A 16,052-nucleotide genomic window follows, 5' to 3' on the forward strand; every position below is an offset into this window, starting at 1 on the left:
ACAGTCGCAGGGCAGACGCCCCATGGGAAGCAGTGGAGTAGCCAAGACCCCATCCTGCAGACTGGCCAGGTACAGGACTCTTTCTAAGGGGCCACCAGGAATTTTCTGGTTCGTTTTGCGGTTTCCTATCTCTTTCCCTTTCTCCTCTCCTTCTCCCCGCTGCAACGCCTTACATATTCCTTAAAGGTGCTGCCCGCTAAGGATGACCTTGAGTGTGCGCCCTTCCTGCCTCACCTCCAGAACACTACCGCGCTCTACGGAAACCAGTTTTTGTGGTGCTGAAGCTCCATCCGAAGATTTAGTGGATGCTAGGCGAACACTCCCCGCTCAGTTACATCCCCAGCTGAGTTGTTTTCCTGCACTGCATGGGCCTGTTGGTCGTTCTCTGTCAGACTAGAGAGCCCCGTGAGCCTACCCGTCTGCACATGCATGAGTTGGTCAAGCAAATGGCAGTTGTCTGTGTCCACAGCTTCAGGAGAAAAGAGCACAAATAAGCCAGCTTCCCCTTTCTTTCCTTTTCACATCCCTATAGCTGCAATAAATCAGGCTGCCTGACATTTTTTTTTTCCCAGTTGCATCTGAATCTAATGCCCTCAGCCTAGAAATCTCTGTTATATCACTCAGTGAGTGGCAAGAGCAATGGGCTCTTCTGATTAGTGCAGTTTAAGAGCAGAAATGAATCATAGTGCCTTTGTATTCTAGGACATGAGTCCAGGATGAGTGAATGCGGGAGGTCGGCCAAAAAACAGCCCCGGTGACTCAATTCTTAAATGATTTACAATGAACATAACTCTGGAGACTTATGCTGAATAAATATCCCCATTTAATAAGTATTAAGGAGAGAGGTAAGGCAGAAGGGCCAAGGCAGAGTCAGACTCATTTGACCATCTCTCCATCTCAGTTTAGAAGGGAGTGGAGGTGGCTTGGAAGTTTCTTATCGAATCCAGTTTCACAAGGAAAGAATTGGGCTTTATGGCACAACAACATAAAATGACAAACTGAGTCTTCCAGATTAGCTAAGCCTCCAGCCAGGGAGGCAGGGATGATTCTGGCTAATCAGAGCTCTGAGCAGAATGTAGCTTCTTTTCCAGGCCATATGGAATAAAATTGCAAGAAGGCTAAACTTCCTATCATCCAAGAATCAGTAAAACAGGACAGGTTGATCAAACCTTTGTGCAAAGCCGCTCTATAGGTTTAAAGAAGAACAAAACCTACCGTGTGTGTGTGTGTGTGTGTGTGTGTGTGTGTGTGTGTAAGCCAAGAAGCCCCAAAATTTACTGTGTGAACACCAAAGAAAAAAAGTGAAAAGTACCTCAATACAAGGCTGCAGGCCTAAGGATGAGGTGCAGATGCAGATGGTGAGTGGATGTGGGGAAGGTGTTCACTGGTGTAAGGATCAGGATCCCTGATGTCCTCAGACAGAAGAAAAAAAAATAGACACTTCATCTAAGAAGAGACAGAATTTGCCCTTCATGTGCCTTTGTTTTGTTTTGGTGTTCAGGTGCAGACTCAGAGTTCTGCACTGCCAGGCAAGTGCTCTCCTTCTGAGCTCTATCCTCACCCCTTCCCTGGCCTTTTTGTTCTATTTGGGTACTCACTGGCTTGCATGATGCCCTCCCATGGTGGTAAGGGCAGACCTTTACTCAGCGATTGATTCAAATGCTAAGCTCTTGTCACAGAGATTTCCTGGAATAACATTTACCAGTTGCAAGGGCATCTCTTAGCCCAGTTAAACCGATGCCTCAAACTACCCATTGTGGTCATCAGGTGCTAGGCTTAGGTGGAAACGCAGGAGTTGTCAATCCAACTCCCAGTCTGGGTTGCCACCACTTCCTCATTCCACTAGCTAGTTGTCTGTCTTGCCTAAAGAGTTTCTAAGACCAGAGACTTCTCATCTCCTGAGGAAGGCCTGATCAGTTATGACTATGTAGCACCATTGAAATATTATTGCACAGATTCTCCCTTTTTCTTAAGTTTTTTTCTGAACAGGGTCCAGTTGCTTAGCTCTTGACATGTTCCAATCAGAGCTGTGTACAGCACTCTTCATGTGTGTATTCATGTGTGTACCCCTATTACTCAGGGGTATTTGCATATGTTTTTTGTGAGTGCTAAGCAAGGAATCAAGCACTCTGGAGAGAATGGTTGAAGGATATATTCTGTACCTGAAATACTTTGGAGGCGAAACCTGACTGAACACAAGCATGCTAGGAAGAAAGACTTGGCCCAACACCACATACAGGAAAAGTGGTTCTCAAAGGTAGGCTTCAGATTAGGATAAACACCTGGTTGGACTTCTAGTACTCTTTGTCTAGTACCCTTCTAGATGATTGCAATTTGAAGACCGCTGGTGTATTCATGCTCTACCTACTTTGTCCATGGGACTTTTATATTTTGTCCTTTCTGCAAGTACTGGTTGTTTAGTAGCTTGTGATAACCCCCTTCCGGGTGACCAGCCATCAGCCAAACAGGAAGCCTCTTTGTCAAGGGTACTAATATAGGCAACCCACCCCTTCCCCCAATGCTGACTGACATAGAGTTCAAAAGGCTAGCCCCTCACACAGTAGAGAGCCAGGGTGTTCTCTAGAGCTCCAGGTGGAGAGCTTTCTCCATGCTCTGCCTTCTCCTGCTTGCTTCTCCACTCTTCCTAGAATACTTTCTCAGCAAGTGATTCTCAGAAGAATCTCCATCTTGACCACAGTTCTTAGGCACTTGGCAGTCATCAAAATTAAGTGGAGAATGGAAGGATTGCTGAAGTAATTTTAGAGTCCCGTATGAACACGGGGAGGTATTGAGACAATTTTGCAGAATGTGATTCTTGACTGGCTTTTACATGTATCATAGTTTGCAGGGTGTGCTGCCATGCATGCCAGAAGGAATACCAGTGATGGAATGGTGACATTCAATTTCTTTAGTGCCAGAGAATGGCTGACTGAATCCTTAGCCTTCCTGGAGGTGCTTAAGCATCTTCATTAATGTATTCTCAGACCTCTAGTGAGGGTTAGTGATTAAGAGCTTTTGGCTGGGAAGAATGCATCACGGGAAGGGTTAGTGATGGCTGGGAGCCGGTGACTAAGAGAAATGACATTCTACTTCCCCACACAACTCACCCTACCTACTGTATGCAACCCATCCCTTCCTCTGATGATCCTGTGTCATACATGAGATAGAAACCTTCACCCCTCTAGAGCTACTTTAAGAAAAAAGAATTTCTGGGCAGAAAGCGTGGCAAGCCAGTTTCCTTGAAATACGGAACTATCATCCAATATCTAGCATAGGAAACAACCTGACGTTTAAATGCTCTTCAGAGTTTACTGAACAATGACGGAATTTGACAGGCATCGGGGCAATAAGGGCTACATGGATTTGGCAGCAAAATGGTCACGATTATTCCAAATCTCTATGGATATGTTCTTCTGAACGAGGACTCTCTGGAGTAGGTTCTAATGAGCTACTGCAGCATCAAGACTGGAATTGGGAGAGCTTTATTTTCTGTAGCCAAGGTCACCTGCACTAGGGCCCATGCTGGAGTCATTAGTGTGGTCAGGATGCATGGGATACTGAATGTATTGAGTGGGTCTGATTTGGAAATGTATTTAGCACGAGTCTTACGTAGGAGATACAGTGACTTGTGGATGCAGGCTCTTGTGTAAGATATGTCACCATGACCTTTGGTGCTCTGCCCTGTGAATAATTTCATTTAGCAAGCACTTTTTATTGAATTCCTGTTATGTACCAGCCAGCGTATCCAGTGCTGTGGATACAAAGATGAAAGACACAGGCAGTCCTTGACTTCCTAGGCTGAGAAGGTAAAATGGATAAGTGGAGAACCAATTGCTTTCAGTTTAGGCCAACTCTGAGGGAGCGCACAGGGAGGATCTTTGTCTTGCTTGCCTGTGGGGCTGGTAGAGGGATGTGGGGACACTATGGGACAGGAGCCTTCTCTAATGAAGTGATCTTTAATTGTACTTGAAGGATAAGAAGAGTTGACCAGAGACAGGAAGGGCTGGTTGGAGAGAGGAGAGGAGATAGAGTCTCATTCTCAGTGGAAGGAAAATGGTGGAGAGACGAAGCACAGCAGGACTGAGGGTCGTGTGTGAGGTGGCGACAGCACCTGCACATGTGAGGCTGAGGATGGAGACAGGGTCTAGAGCACGAGAAAGGTCTATGGTGCTAAAGGCAACACCTTGGAGTCTATCAGAAAGTTGATTCTCAGTCATAAGGCTATCAACCCGGTGAATGGGAAGAGGGGACTTTAAGAAGATGTTTTTGATGGAAGTATGGCAGATAGAGTTGGGGGCGGGTTATCAGTGCCAAGACGACAGGCAGGAGTTTGTGCTGGCATGGAGGAAGGAAGCAATGCCGGCTTGAATAGTGAAGTGCACCAGACAGATTCTGATTTCAACCTCAGATCCGTTTTGAACACTGTGCACGTTAGCTGCGGTAGACTGTACTACCCCTCTCAGCCTTAGTCCCTCCATCTGGAAGGTGGCTCAGGGTAAGGTGGTGAAGATTTGATGATGTAATACCAATGAAGGGGCTGCTGTAGTGACCAAGTACAGACTGCAATAAACACGAATGTGGGGCTTGGGGATGTAGCTCAGTCGTAGTTACGTATTTATTTGGTCCGAGGTCTAAGATGGAGAGGTAAGATTGACCCAGTCTAGTGAGGGCCTCTTTGGCTACATTTCACCACAGCGAATAGAATGAGAGGCAGTGAAAGTTAGAGAGATACCATGGCAAGACAGGAAATGAGAACGGAGTGTCAGGCTTCTCTCTCTCTCTCTCTCTCTCTCTCTCTCTCTCTCTCTCACAACCTCCTCTCTTGGGAATGAAATGCATGCCTTTTTGGGAATGTACTGAAATCTTCCCAGGGCAACCCCGTTGCTCAGTCACCTCATACTAGGTCCCATCTCTTAAATATTTCACCATCTCTTATCGTTGCCATGTAGGGAACAAGCTTCCCACACATAAACCCCTGCTCAAGTTGGACAGCCCCCTTGAAAGCAGACTGGAATATCAGAGATGAAAACTACTGACAGTCTTTGACTTTGTGGGCTGGATGGAAGATAGATAGTAGAGTACAGTTGTCCTCAGTTCTGACGACGCCGAGGAAGGAGGATGTACCTGTTACCTTTCTCGTTGCTGGGACCAGAATACCCAATGGGAACAGGTTATTGCAGGGGCAGTTTATAGAGGAGGAAGGATTTATTCTGCTTGCCATGTCAGAGGACTCAATCCCTCAGCACTGGAAGGATGTGGCAAAATAACTCACTTCATACCCTGGTGGACCAGGAGGCAAAGAGGCTAGCCCTCTGATGGTTTTCTTCCTTCCACCTTCCTCTTCCATCTAAGTCCCCTGCTCATGTTGGTGTGAGGCCCATATTCAGGGTGGATCTTCCTCTTTCAGTTAGTCCCCTACAGACTAGGCAATTCCCCTACAGACACACCCAGAGTGCCTCTTCAGTCTCCTAGGTGGACTCAATCCAGTCAAGCTGATGGTGAAGATTAATTATCACACACTAGGAACAGTTAGTGTTCTTGGGAAGGAATCACAGGAACCATTAGTGAGGCTGAGGAGAGTGGAGCAGGGTGACCTCACAAAACCAGTAGAGGATCATTACGGGGTGAACTACTGGAGACCCTCAGGGGAGCTTCTAGAACACAGGTCAAAATGGGGTTCTTCAAAGTAATGGGAGGGCTGAGGTATTTCTGCCAGTTCTGAAGATAGTTAACAAACACAACAGAAGAAGGAAGAAGAGGTTGTGAATTTGAGAGGGAGTGTGAGAGACAGGAGGAGTTGGGTGAGGTAAAGAGAGGGGTGGGAATGCTGTAAATACAGTACCCATGTATGAAATGAAAAGAAAAAAAAAGAACATACAAAAAAGAAGAGTGGATATTAAAACTATGTTGATTTTTTTTTTTTTTTTAATTTTCACTTCCATTTACTGAGCTTTAAACAATGGCCATGGGGGTAATTTAGGGTTAACTGTAGCAGAGTAGAGGAGATGGCTTTCACTGGAAATGCTGAGTCCGGAGGTGTCGGCAATACAGCCAAGTGTCAGGTTGGGTTAGCAAAGGGGATCTTCCCGTTTCTATGTGAAACTGGTCAGGTTTCCGGCTGACATGTCGAAGTGCTTTCAGGAGGTTTTGTGACACAAGTCCTAATTCCGGTAATGAATGAATCTCCTCCCTCCCCCACTGAAGGAGCACATTTAACATGAGGTATTAAGCGGTGAGTGTTAAAATAGCTTGGTGTCTCTTCCCAGCCGCTGTTCACTTGTTAGTTGATTTTGGTCCTATGGTGAATTCTATCGTGGTTTGCTTTCCTGTGAGGAGAGGGAGCAATAAATACCCCTTGAGTTACTGCTATGGCTATTGGAGAATCGGGGCAGCATTTTGAAGTCTCTTCTGAGTTGTCGCACAGCCCAGTAGTCCATCGAGTATTGTCTTATTCTGCTTCAGTTTGCTTTCAAAAATTACTGCATTCCAATTATACTGTTGTTGCTGAGTTCAGTACTAAAGTGAATATGCTTGCTTTCTTAAATGGAATTTTCAGATGATAAGAGCTTATATTTGCCAAGTGTAATAAGCCAGATAGTTAGCTAATTATAGCATGGAACTCATCCTGAATATATATATATATATATATATATATATATATATATATATATATTCTCCATAGGCATATATCTTTGCATTTGGAGACATGCATCCTGTTTTAGCTCTATTTCAGAATGCATTTTTCAATAGATGTTGAAACCACTTACATTTAAATTTTCTGAAGTGGTTTCTTTGATGGGTATTTTATTATAGGAAGAAGTTTAGGACGCTGAAGCCAATGGAGCCAGAGATGAAGATAGGAAAGAGGTAATGTCTGGTTTAGCTTTCTTTCACGGTGCCCTTCTTCTCCCCTTAGGGCTATCCTCTGTCCCGGTGCTCACCACGAAGTGCAGTGAACTCCCACCTGCAGAGAGAGATTTCTGTTACCGCCACAGATGTGAGTTGATGTTTGCCTCAGCCGTTCTTGTTTGTAAACTGCTGGCTCCCCAGACAGCTCTGATCTACTTGGTGAAAATGGTAAAAGTGGAGGGCAAAAAAGGGCTACATCAAGACCGGATGCCCCAGGTCTACTTGTCCCCTTCTGGGGTGGATTGGGTTGAGAGTATGGTGGAGTCTGGCTCCACAGAAAACAGCCAAGAGGAAGTAGGGCAGTATAGAGCGGACATCACTGAAGACCAGGCATTGTGCTAAGTGTTCTGTATGTACACTGCTCCATTTAACTGAATAAAGCAACGCACTTTCTTTAAAATGTAATAAAAAAGTAGACATTTCTAGAGAAAACTAGAAAGCATCCCCATGCTGGCCCTTAGAATAGATCCCTGTTCTCTTTTTTAAATCTAAATAATTTTAAGGAGTAAATTGTATGTTTGCTTTGGAAAAAACATGGTCTTTTCTTAAAGAAAGAATATGATAATAAAACTGCAGAGGTTTTGAATCTCAAAGTTTTGGAAAAATAAAGTAGCTAGCGCATTTCAAAATAAAATAACATTTCTGCCACTAGATTATTTTGAAAATTTTAAAGTTACACTTACTGACTAATTTTGTGTGCTGGGGGCACCCTCATGTGCTAGGGTGCCCGTATGGCAGTCAGAAAACAACTTACAGGCGTCAGTGCTCGTCATCAAATGAGATGGGGGTGGGGATCGAACTCAGCTTGTTAGGCTTGGCGGCAAGCACCCTTATCTGCTGAGCCATCTTGCCAGCCCTCATTGATTTGCTTTGAAGGCTCCAGTCAGCAACTACACAGAGACAGCATGTTTTCAGAGCCTTCTGCTCTGCATTTGATGGGACTCAGAGCGCCACTTGTTACGAGATGCCTACCTGGGGATCTGTCTGCTGGAGCTGGGTTTTCCTGGCTAGGGAGATGGTTAGTAAGGGACAAACATCGGTGTTTGCTTTTAGACCCCGAGGGCTGGGCAGCCAGCCTGTCAGGCGCATGCGCGGCTCAGCTGCTGGCAGAAAGCGCTGAACTTTGCTCAGGCAGTGGGTGGTGAAGCGCTGGGTGCCTGACCTGCTGTTCAGCTCCGACCTGCCACTGGCTTCAATTATGACTTCAACGGGCAGCTTTGAGGGGCCCTCTACTCGTTACCATGTCTCACCCCATAATTAGTAATAAAGGAGCACAGACACACATATAAAGGCGCTAAATAATAAGCAGTAAAGGCAAGACACTGGACTTTTCCTCCTCTTTCTTTCTTCCAAATTAATAAACACTCTGCAGACTTCTTTCATTGCTTCCTTTTATTTGAGTGATCTGGGTTTCACTTTCACCTTGGACTCTTATTAGCGTTTGATGATCAATGCTTTGCCCAAATTGCTTATACTTCGGTTTCCTTATTTGCAAAATTGAGTTAACCATAGTTCCTCTGGCATGGAGGTTGTTGGAGAATTAAATTCACATAGAACACTCTGTAAAGAGCTTTGCATATAGAAAAGCTTCCTCAGTAAAGGCCAACTCTCATTATTATCTTCATTTTAGTTTTAAATGAAATGCACAGAAGACATATGCTTAGATGATTTAATGCCTTTTTATCTTTTGCGTTTTGAAGACAAGGTCTCATGTAGTCCAGGCTGGTCTTGAACTCCCGATTCTTCTGCCTCCAGCTCCCAAGTGCTAGGACGAAAGGCGAGTGCCACTAGGCCTGATTTAATGGCCATCTTAAACCTTCCAGAGTCACCTTCTTCATATCCGTGTGTACCCATGCCACCACTGTATTCATATCATCTGCCATATTTCATCAATCTTGTTTCATACAGTTCCACGTCTTTTTTTCTGTGTGATATGTTAAACCAAATTCCACTCATGTGTCATTTTATCCACAGTGTGTGTGTTCTCTCTCCACTGCAGTGCGGGGGAACCAGACCCAGAACGAGCACTCCAGCACTGTACTGCGCCTGCACCCTATTTGTGTGTCTTTTTGATACTATTATCCTTTTTCCTTAATTTATTTACTTTACATCCCAATCAGAACTTTCCCTTTCTCCTCTTCTCCCGGTTCCTCCTCTCACCTCCTCTCTCTTTGTGGTCCCTCTCTTTCTCCTCAGAGAAGAAGATACCCCCCCCATGGACATCAACCCACCCTGGTGTATCAAGTTGTAGTGGGACTAGGCCCCTCTTCTTCTTTTGAGGCTAGACAAGACCATCCAGTTAGGGGAAATGGATCCAAAGGCAGGCAACAAAGTCAGAGACAGCCCCTGCTCCTGCTGTTCAGAGGACCAAGCTGTACATCTGTACGTCTGTTACATACGTGTGGGAAGCCTACATCTGTCCCACGGATGCTTTTTGGTTGGTGGTTCAGTCTCTGTGAACACCTATGGGCCCAGGTTAGTTGATTCCATAGGTTTTCTTGTGCTGTCGACCTCTCTGGCTCTTTCAGTCCTTCCTCCTCCCCCTTCATAAGATTTGACACTACCATTTTAATAAGCAGTGAACCTCCAGTCTCAGCTCCTAAAGGTGTTACTGGGCTCTGGTAAAATCTTTACAAATGTTTGCTCAGTTAGTGGAGGAACAAGTCAAATTTAGCTTTCCTTCACCTTTTGATAAATACTCAAAAAATAATTTGTTGAAGGGGTATGTGAGGGCAGGAACTTTACGTAGTAGCAGATGCATAGGGAGTCATAAATATTTTTACAAAGTCAACGAATGTTTTCAGTCATTGGGCAAGACTTTTCAATACCCCAAATACCACAGGCTCAGCATCCCAGAAGCATTGACAATGCCCGAATAATTAGCTCTTGAAAGGAGGTTTAATTCTGGTACTGAAATTATTTGTGAATGCCTGACTTCAGGCAACTCCATGAAAAGCAATTAGCAGATTCTTCAAATACATGACAAATCCTTTATTACTGTGCTTATAAGTGACAGGGCTTACAGAGAACCAAATGTAATTAAATAACAGTAACTTGAAATCTACCACAGACTCAAGATCTACAAGTTGTTAGACTTGGCAAGGCAAAACTTCTCAGACACTAGGTTGTTTCTGGTGAAAGATAAAATTCCATTAAGCAATTCCAACATGTTTTGTTTTTTGTCTTACAGACAATTCCTTTGGCAGTAACTTCCACTTAGCTTTTATTATATAAAAATATAACAAAATTTCAGTATATACAAACATTACATTACACAATGTACAGGTTAAAAACACTAAGAAAATGGCAAGCCACAAGTGAAATTAAAGTCAACAGCGTGATAAGAAAAATTAAATACTGCACACATTTCATAAAAATTACATTAACTACATTTTTTTTTGTTGTTTGCAAATACCAAACAGTACCAATGTGATTGGAAATAGCTTCCAACAACTTCATTTTAAGGCACATCTTGCAATATTCATATTTACAACACTGAAACCGGTCAATAACTTAGGGACGTCTCGGGGTGACCTGTGTAGGCGTGTGAAGACATGCAGCGTAAGATTACACATTGTCATTGGCCCCCTTCTTCGGGGACACGTATCTGCCACCGGGAGGGGACTCGTAGAGGGGCACCCCAATCTCCTGCAGGTCCGGGAGCCTCCCCGGACGGGGAGGGGAGAGCAGGGTGACCGTCCTATCGTAGTCTCTGTGCAGCACTTTCTCGTAGACGCTCTGCAGCCCCACCGTCTTGGGCAGCTGAGCTTGGTAGTAGTTGTCTCTGCGCAGAGGGTCCCGGGGCAGGGACGTGCTCTTACAGAAGGTGGACATCTGGGCCGGCGGGGGCGGGGGCGGGTGTGCGCTGGGTCCCGCACAGGATGGGCTCCAGCAGCGGTCAGAGTGGCCCAGGATTTTGCACTCAGCGGTGCACGCCCACAGTCCTAGAGAAAGAGAGAAAGAATTTCCCGAGGTTAGGCCTCTGCAGGGTCAGGGCAGCCGGAGAGACAGGTGTTTTCGGGAAGATTACATCATGCAAAGCGTAGCTCTTCTGCTGGGGGGGGGGGGGGGGAACAACAAGAACACAGCAACAACAACACAAAGCAGTTAGCGGACCGCCCTCCCTCCACGGCTAGCATCCCACCCAGCAGAATGGGGGTCCGGGTGGGACCGGAGTACTGGGGAGAGGGGCGAGAAGAGGGGCCGGGGAGAGGGCTTTCGAGCGGGCAGGCAGGCTGGAGGGGAGGGCGGACCGCTGGGCCGGGCTGGGGGGAGGCGCGTCCTTACCGCTCTGCATGTGGTTGATGAGGTCCTTTTTCAAAGCGTCCCCGCTGATGTCGGAGTCGCTGTCATTGAAGTCGCTGTCTCCCTTGCCGCTGTCTTTGCCGCTGAACTTCTCAGCCTCTCGGCCCGAGATGGTGTTGAACGAGTGGCCCTTCCAGACCGCCACCGGGGGCGCAGGCTCCTTCCCGAAGCCCGGAGAGGCGCCGTAGGGCTGAAGCAAGGAATGGGGGAGGGGAAGACGGCGTGAGGAGGGTTGGCCAGGACACACGCGCAGGAAAAAAAAAAAAAAAAAAGAGCAAGTGCGACAGGTCAAAGCATCCCCTCGCTAGAGCCCGCCCTCGCCCCCTCCGGTCTCCCTTCTCCCAGCCTGTCCGCGGAGCACGGAGGGGGGGCGCCCAGCCGAAGGAAGGCCTCACCTCGGCGTGCGCGCCGCGGAGCCGCTGCTGCCCCTCGAAGTGACAGGCGCTCTCCCCCGTGGCGCTGCCGCCCTCCGAGCCCGGCACTTCGGCCGCGGCGACCGCGGGCGGGGGCGCGTCGGCCGCGGGGCTGCCAAAGGGCGCTTTGGCGCTGCCAGGGAAGGTGAGCACGTCGAACATGTTGGGCCTGGGCCCGGCTCCCCGGGCGGTCTCCTCCGGGGAGCCGGGGGCCGAGGCTCCGCCGCCCGCCGCCCCGGGCCGCTCTTCCCGGAGGGCCCCCCCTTTGCGCACCTCCTTCTTGCGGCGGTTGCAGGTGGTGGCGATGGCGATGATGGCGGCCAGCAGCAGGGTGCAGCTCCCGGCTAGCACGATGATGACGATCAGCGGCGTGTCCCACTGCAGCGAGGGCCCCGACGGCGCGAGGCGGGAGCCCGGCGGCCGGGAGTGCTCGGGGCTCCCGGCGCCGGCTGGCGCGGCCGCCGACCCGCCTCCGGCCGTCACCAGGAAGCTGACGGTGGCCGTGGTGGCGAGAGGGGGGCGGCCGCCGTCCGAGACGACCAGCAGGGCCTTGAACACGCGGCCCGGAGGCTCCTGGGAGAGGTCTCCGGTGAGCACGATCTCCCCCGTGTGGCGGCCCACGGAGAAGGCCTCGCGTGGCTCCTGCTGCAGCAGGTCGAAGGTCAGCTCCCCGTTGGCGCCTTCGTCGGCATCCCGGGCCTGGACGCGCGCCACGGCCGTGTCCTTGGCGGACCGTCCAGGGACGGCTATCTCCAGGGAGCCGTTGGCCGGCGGCGGGTGCACGAGGACCGGAGAGTGGTCGTTCTGGTCCAGCACCCGCACCTGCACCAGGGCGTTGCTGGAGAGCTGAGGGGAGCCGCCGTCGCTGGCCTGGACGCGCACGTCGAGCTGGCGCAGGGTCTCATAGTCGAAGCTACGCAGGGCGTAGATGGCTCCGGTGGCCGGGTCCACCGAGACGTAAGTGGACACGGCCTCCCCGGAGCGGCCCACCTCGGCCTCCAGCAGGCGGTAGGTGACCTGACCGTTGCGGCCCAGGTCGGGGTCCCGGGCGGCCACCGTGGCCAGGTAGGCGCCGGGAGGGTTGTTCTCGCGCACCGACACCTCGTAGACCGGCTTGGTGAAGAGCGGCGCGTTGTCGTTCTCGTCGCCCACGCGCACCGTGTAGGGCCGGACGGTGCGCAGCGGGGGCGCGCCGCGGTCTTCAGCCACCAGCGTCAGGTTGTACTCGGCGATGCGCTCCCGGTCCAGGGACGCCGCCGTCACCACCAGGTAGCTGCCGGCGTAGGCCGGCTGCAGCCGGAAGTGCTCGTGCCCGTAGAGGGCGCAGCGCACCTGCCCGTTGGCTCCCGAGTCCCTGTCCGAGGTGCTGACCAGCGCCACCAGGCTCTCGCGCGCCGCCCCCTCCGGCACCAGCGAGGTGGCGCCGGATTCCTGCGCCCCGGGCCCAGCCGGAGAGGCCGGATCGGTCCCTCCGAGCGCTGCTGCGGCGGCGGCGGCGGAGGCGGCGAAGGGCGAGGTAGCCGGGGCCCCCGGGGCGGCCAGGGGGGTGATGGAGATATCGGGAGCGTTGTCGTTGACGTCTCGGATGCGCACGATGACCTTGCAGGTGGCTGTCCGGGGTCCCGGGCCCCGGTCCTGGGCCCGCACGTCCAGCTCGTACGTGTCCTGCCGCTCGTAGTCCACCTGGCCGGCCAGGGTGAGGCGGCCGGAGCGGGGGTCGAGCCGGAAGAGGTGACGGGCCTCGGGCGGGGTGCGGGCGCCGAAGGCGAACACCACGTCGCCGTTGGGACCCTCGTCCGGGTCGGCAGCGTCCAGGTCGAGCAGCAGCGATCCCACGGGGGCGTCCTCGGCCAGCTCCACCTCGGCCACGGCGCCCTGCGGGAAGGCCGGGCTGTGGTCGTTGGCATCCAGCACGCGCACGCTGAGGGCGGCCGTGGCGGACCGCGGAGGGCGCCCTCCGTCCTGAGCCACCAGCTCCAGGCTGTAGGAGGCCTGGCTCTCGCGGTCCAGCTCCTGCAGCAGCACCAGGTCGGCGCACTGGGCGCCGTCCGCGCGCGTCTGCAGCTCCACTCGGAAGGGGCTGTGGGGCTCGGCCAGCCGGACGCTCTGCAGCCCGTTGGCGCCCACGTCCTCGTCCACAGGCACCTCCAGGGGGATGCGCGTGCCCACGGGGGCGCTCTCCGAGACCTCCACCGGGATCTGGGCCCGGGGGAAGCGGGGCGCGTGGTCGTTTACGTCCCTCACCTCCACCTCCACGTGCACCAGCCGGAACTGCTCCTGAGAGAAGCTGACGACGTCGAAGGCCAGCACGCACTGTGGGGACTGGCCGCACAGACGCTCGCGGTCCAGGCCCGCGTCCCCGACGGTCAGCTGCCCGTCGCCCTCGCGGACCCGGAGCAGGGAGCTGTTGAATTGCTTCATCAGGCGGAAGCTTGTGTCTCCGGACACTTTCATGTGCAGGTCTTCCGCGAGGGTCCCGATGACTGTGCCGGGTGCATCCTCTTCGAAGGTGCTGTACCGGACCGTCTTGCTCTGGGCCACGGAGAGCACCCAGCAGAGACTGAAGAGCTGCAAGGGGAAGAGGCAGGGGCTGCCCCAGCGCTTCCCAGGACTCATGCCGCCCAGCCCCGGTTGCTGTTCGGAAAGGCTGAGCTGGGGAGTTCCCTCCGGCCTGCGGATCGGAGCGCGGGTCTCCGGGCTTCCGCGAGCCCTGTGCCGGAGAAGTCTCGGAGCTGCAGCTCCGGCTCGGGCTAGCTGGGAGGACGCGCAGACCCGCCCTCGCCCGGCGCCTCCGCCCCCTTCTCCCCGCTGGAGCTGCGCCGCCGCGCGCCGCCTCCGCCTTTATAGCCGCCCATATGCAAATCGCCGGACGCGGGCAGCCAATGGCCGCCGAGCCGGAGCGCCGCTCCTCCGCCAGCCCCCGCCTACCCGGTCGCGGTGGGAAGGCTGGGGGGGAGGGGGGGAGAACACGGGAAAGGAAGAAGGTGAGGGAACAATTCCTTTGTTTTAACAACTCCGGCTCCCATTGTCGGCCGGCGCCTTGCTTGGGATGAGATGGTTTGGGGATTCAGGGAGCCTGGCACCCCGCCTCTTCTTCCCGGAGCCCGGGCCAAGCGCCAGCAAGCCGGGCTTCTCTTCCGAGGCTCCAGATCCCGCGTCTCCCCCCCCCGCCCCGCCCCTTTATTTTGCATCGCGGAGGCTTCCAAACTTGCTTTGGGGAGTCGGGCTTTGCTTTGCCATCTCTCCCAGCTTCCCACGGCGCCGGGAATAGCCTATGGATGCAGAAGCCCGGAGGACAGGGCAAGACTGATGTTATTGAAATTTGTGCGCGTGGCTGCGTTTTTGCTCGCGCGAGCATAGGTGCCACTCGCCTTTCAGAAGAGAGCCCTGTGATGTCTGTTAGTATGCACGGCGCCGCGCGAACGGCTTTCTTAAGCTCTAGGTGCTAGCAGGCAAGGGAGGAGGAAAAAAAAAAGTTCCAAATAGGATTTAGCATAAGCTTGAGGAGATTTGGAAAGGTTTCAAAGATCAGACTGTATCAAAGGCTCATGAAGCCCTCGTTAGTAGTGGAAATAGAATGGCGTGGCAGGCGATCCCATTGGAGGCCCCAACGTCTGTATTATTTCCCTATGACAAGCTGAGGGGGAGAGAAAGTTGAGCAGCTTCCACAGTGGAGTCGGGCTAACTTGGGTATAATGAGCAAAACGCCACATGTATCCATTATGTTCCTCTATTCATCCTCAATCACTGCCATAACTCTCGGGCTAAACGGTGATGGGCGCTCAATTCCACACAATGCCGGGCTCCTATTAAAGGGCATTTAGAGGCCTTTTCCTCCCGGTGCCTTGTTCCGCCTATTTAGAGGATTTTCTTTCTGTTCTAATAGGGCCTCTCTGGAAGCAACACGCTTGTCCTGCTCCACCAGAACAAAACCACAGCGTGACGTCGAAACCTGCCACGAACGTGGGGTGACTTAACCATCTGCCCGTGACGCTGTGGGCCTCCGGCGTTAACAGTTCCCCAGGGTGGGTCCCTGAGCCGCCCCCCAGAGGTACCCCCACTCCCCTAGCTGGAGGACGGTGCCAACCTGGAACGAGGCTGACCCTCATTGATTCTTCCTGAAGGGCTCCACCGAACAGGCGGTGTAAATGCGGAGGGGGGGGGGCAGCTACAGGTCACACGCCCCCGAAGAGACGAGCCAGGCAGCCAGTCCGCCGAGCGGGTTGCGTTCGGCCAGTGTGCTTCCGAACCCGGGCCTCGGTCCTTCTGCGAGGTCCCCGGCTTTGCCCGGAGTAGGGAGAGCACCCCGGAGCTGGCTCTGGCTGAGCAGCGGGGTGAAGGAGAGAGAGGGGCCTTTGGAGTTGCTTCTTGGCTGTTAAATAAAGACGGTTATGAATTTGGGGTGGGGGCGGTGGGTAGTTTGGG

General features: G+C 52.2%; 1 protein-coding gene across 2 annotated transcripts; it reads right to left on the reverse strand.

Moving 5' to 3' along the window:
- Positions 1-9,885: 9,885 nt before the first annotated feature.
- On the reverse strand, positions 9,886-14,443 carry Pcdh8 (protocadherin 8). Of its 2 annotated transcripts, none has more exons than XM_021642796.2 (3): positions 11,901-14,443; positions 11,197-11,404; positions 9,886-10,853 (listed from the first exon to the last, which is right to left on the reverse strand). In XM_021642796.2, the coding sequence occupies exons 1-3, from the start codon at positions 14,241-14,243 to the stop codon at positions 10,477-10,479; spliced, it is 2,928 nt and encodes a 975-aa protein (XP_021498471.1). In that variant the 5' UTR covers positions 14,244-14,443; the 3' UTR covers positions 9,886-10,476. The 2 variants fall into 2 exon arrangements, with proteins under 2 accessions (XP_021498471.1, XP_021498470.1); XM_021642795.2 differs by having other exon boundaries at positions 11,610-14,443.
- Positions 14,444-16,052: the final 1,609 nt, after the last annotated feature.

This window comes from Meriones unguiculatus, chromosome 9, assembly GCF_030254825.1.
Source record: "Meriones unguiculatus strain TT.TT164.6M chromosome 9, Bangor_MerUng_6.1, whole genome shotgun sequence".
Taxonomy (NCBI): domain Eukaryota; kingdom Metazoa; phylum Chordata; class Mammalia; order Rodentia; family Muridae; genus Meriones; species Meriones unguiculatus.

Bases quoted from the DNA above. Each gene is read 5' to 3' on its own strand.
- Pcdh8 (XM_021642795.2), bottom strand. From the start codon at position 14,243: ATGAGTCCTGGGAAGCGCTGGGGCAGCCCCTGCCTCTTCCCCTTGCAG. The intron at 11,405-11,609 runs GTGAGGCCTTCC...TCCTTGCTTCAG, and splicing joins TCCGCGGCGCGCACGCCGAG to CCCTACGGCGCCTCTCCGGG. The intron at 10,854-11,196 runs GTAAGGACGCGC...CTCTTTCTCTAG, and splicing joins CATCAACCACATGCAGAGCG to GACTGTGGGCGTGCACCGCT.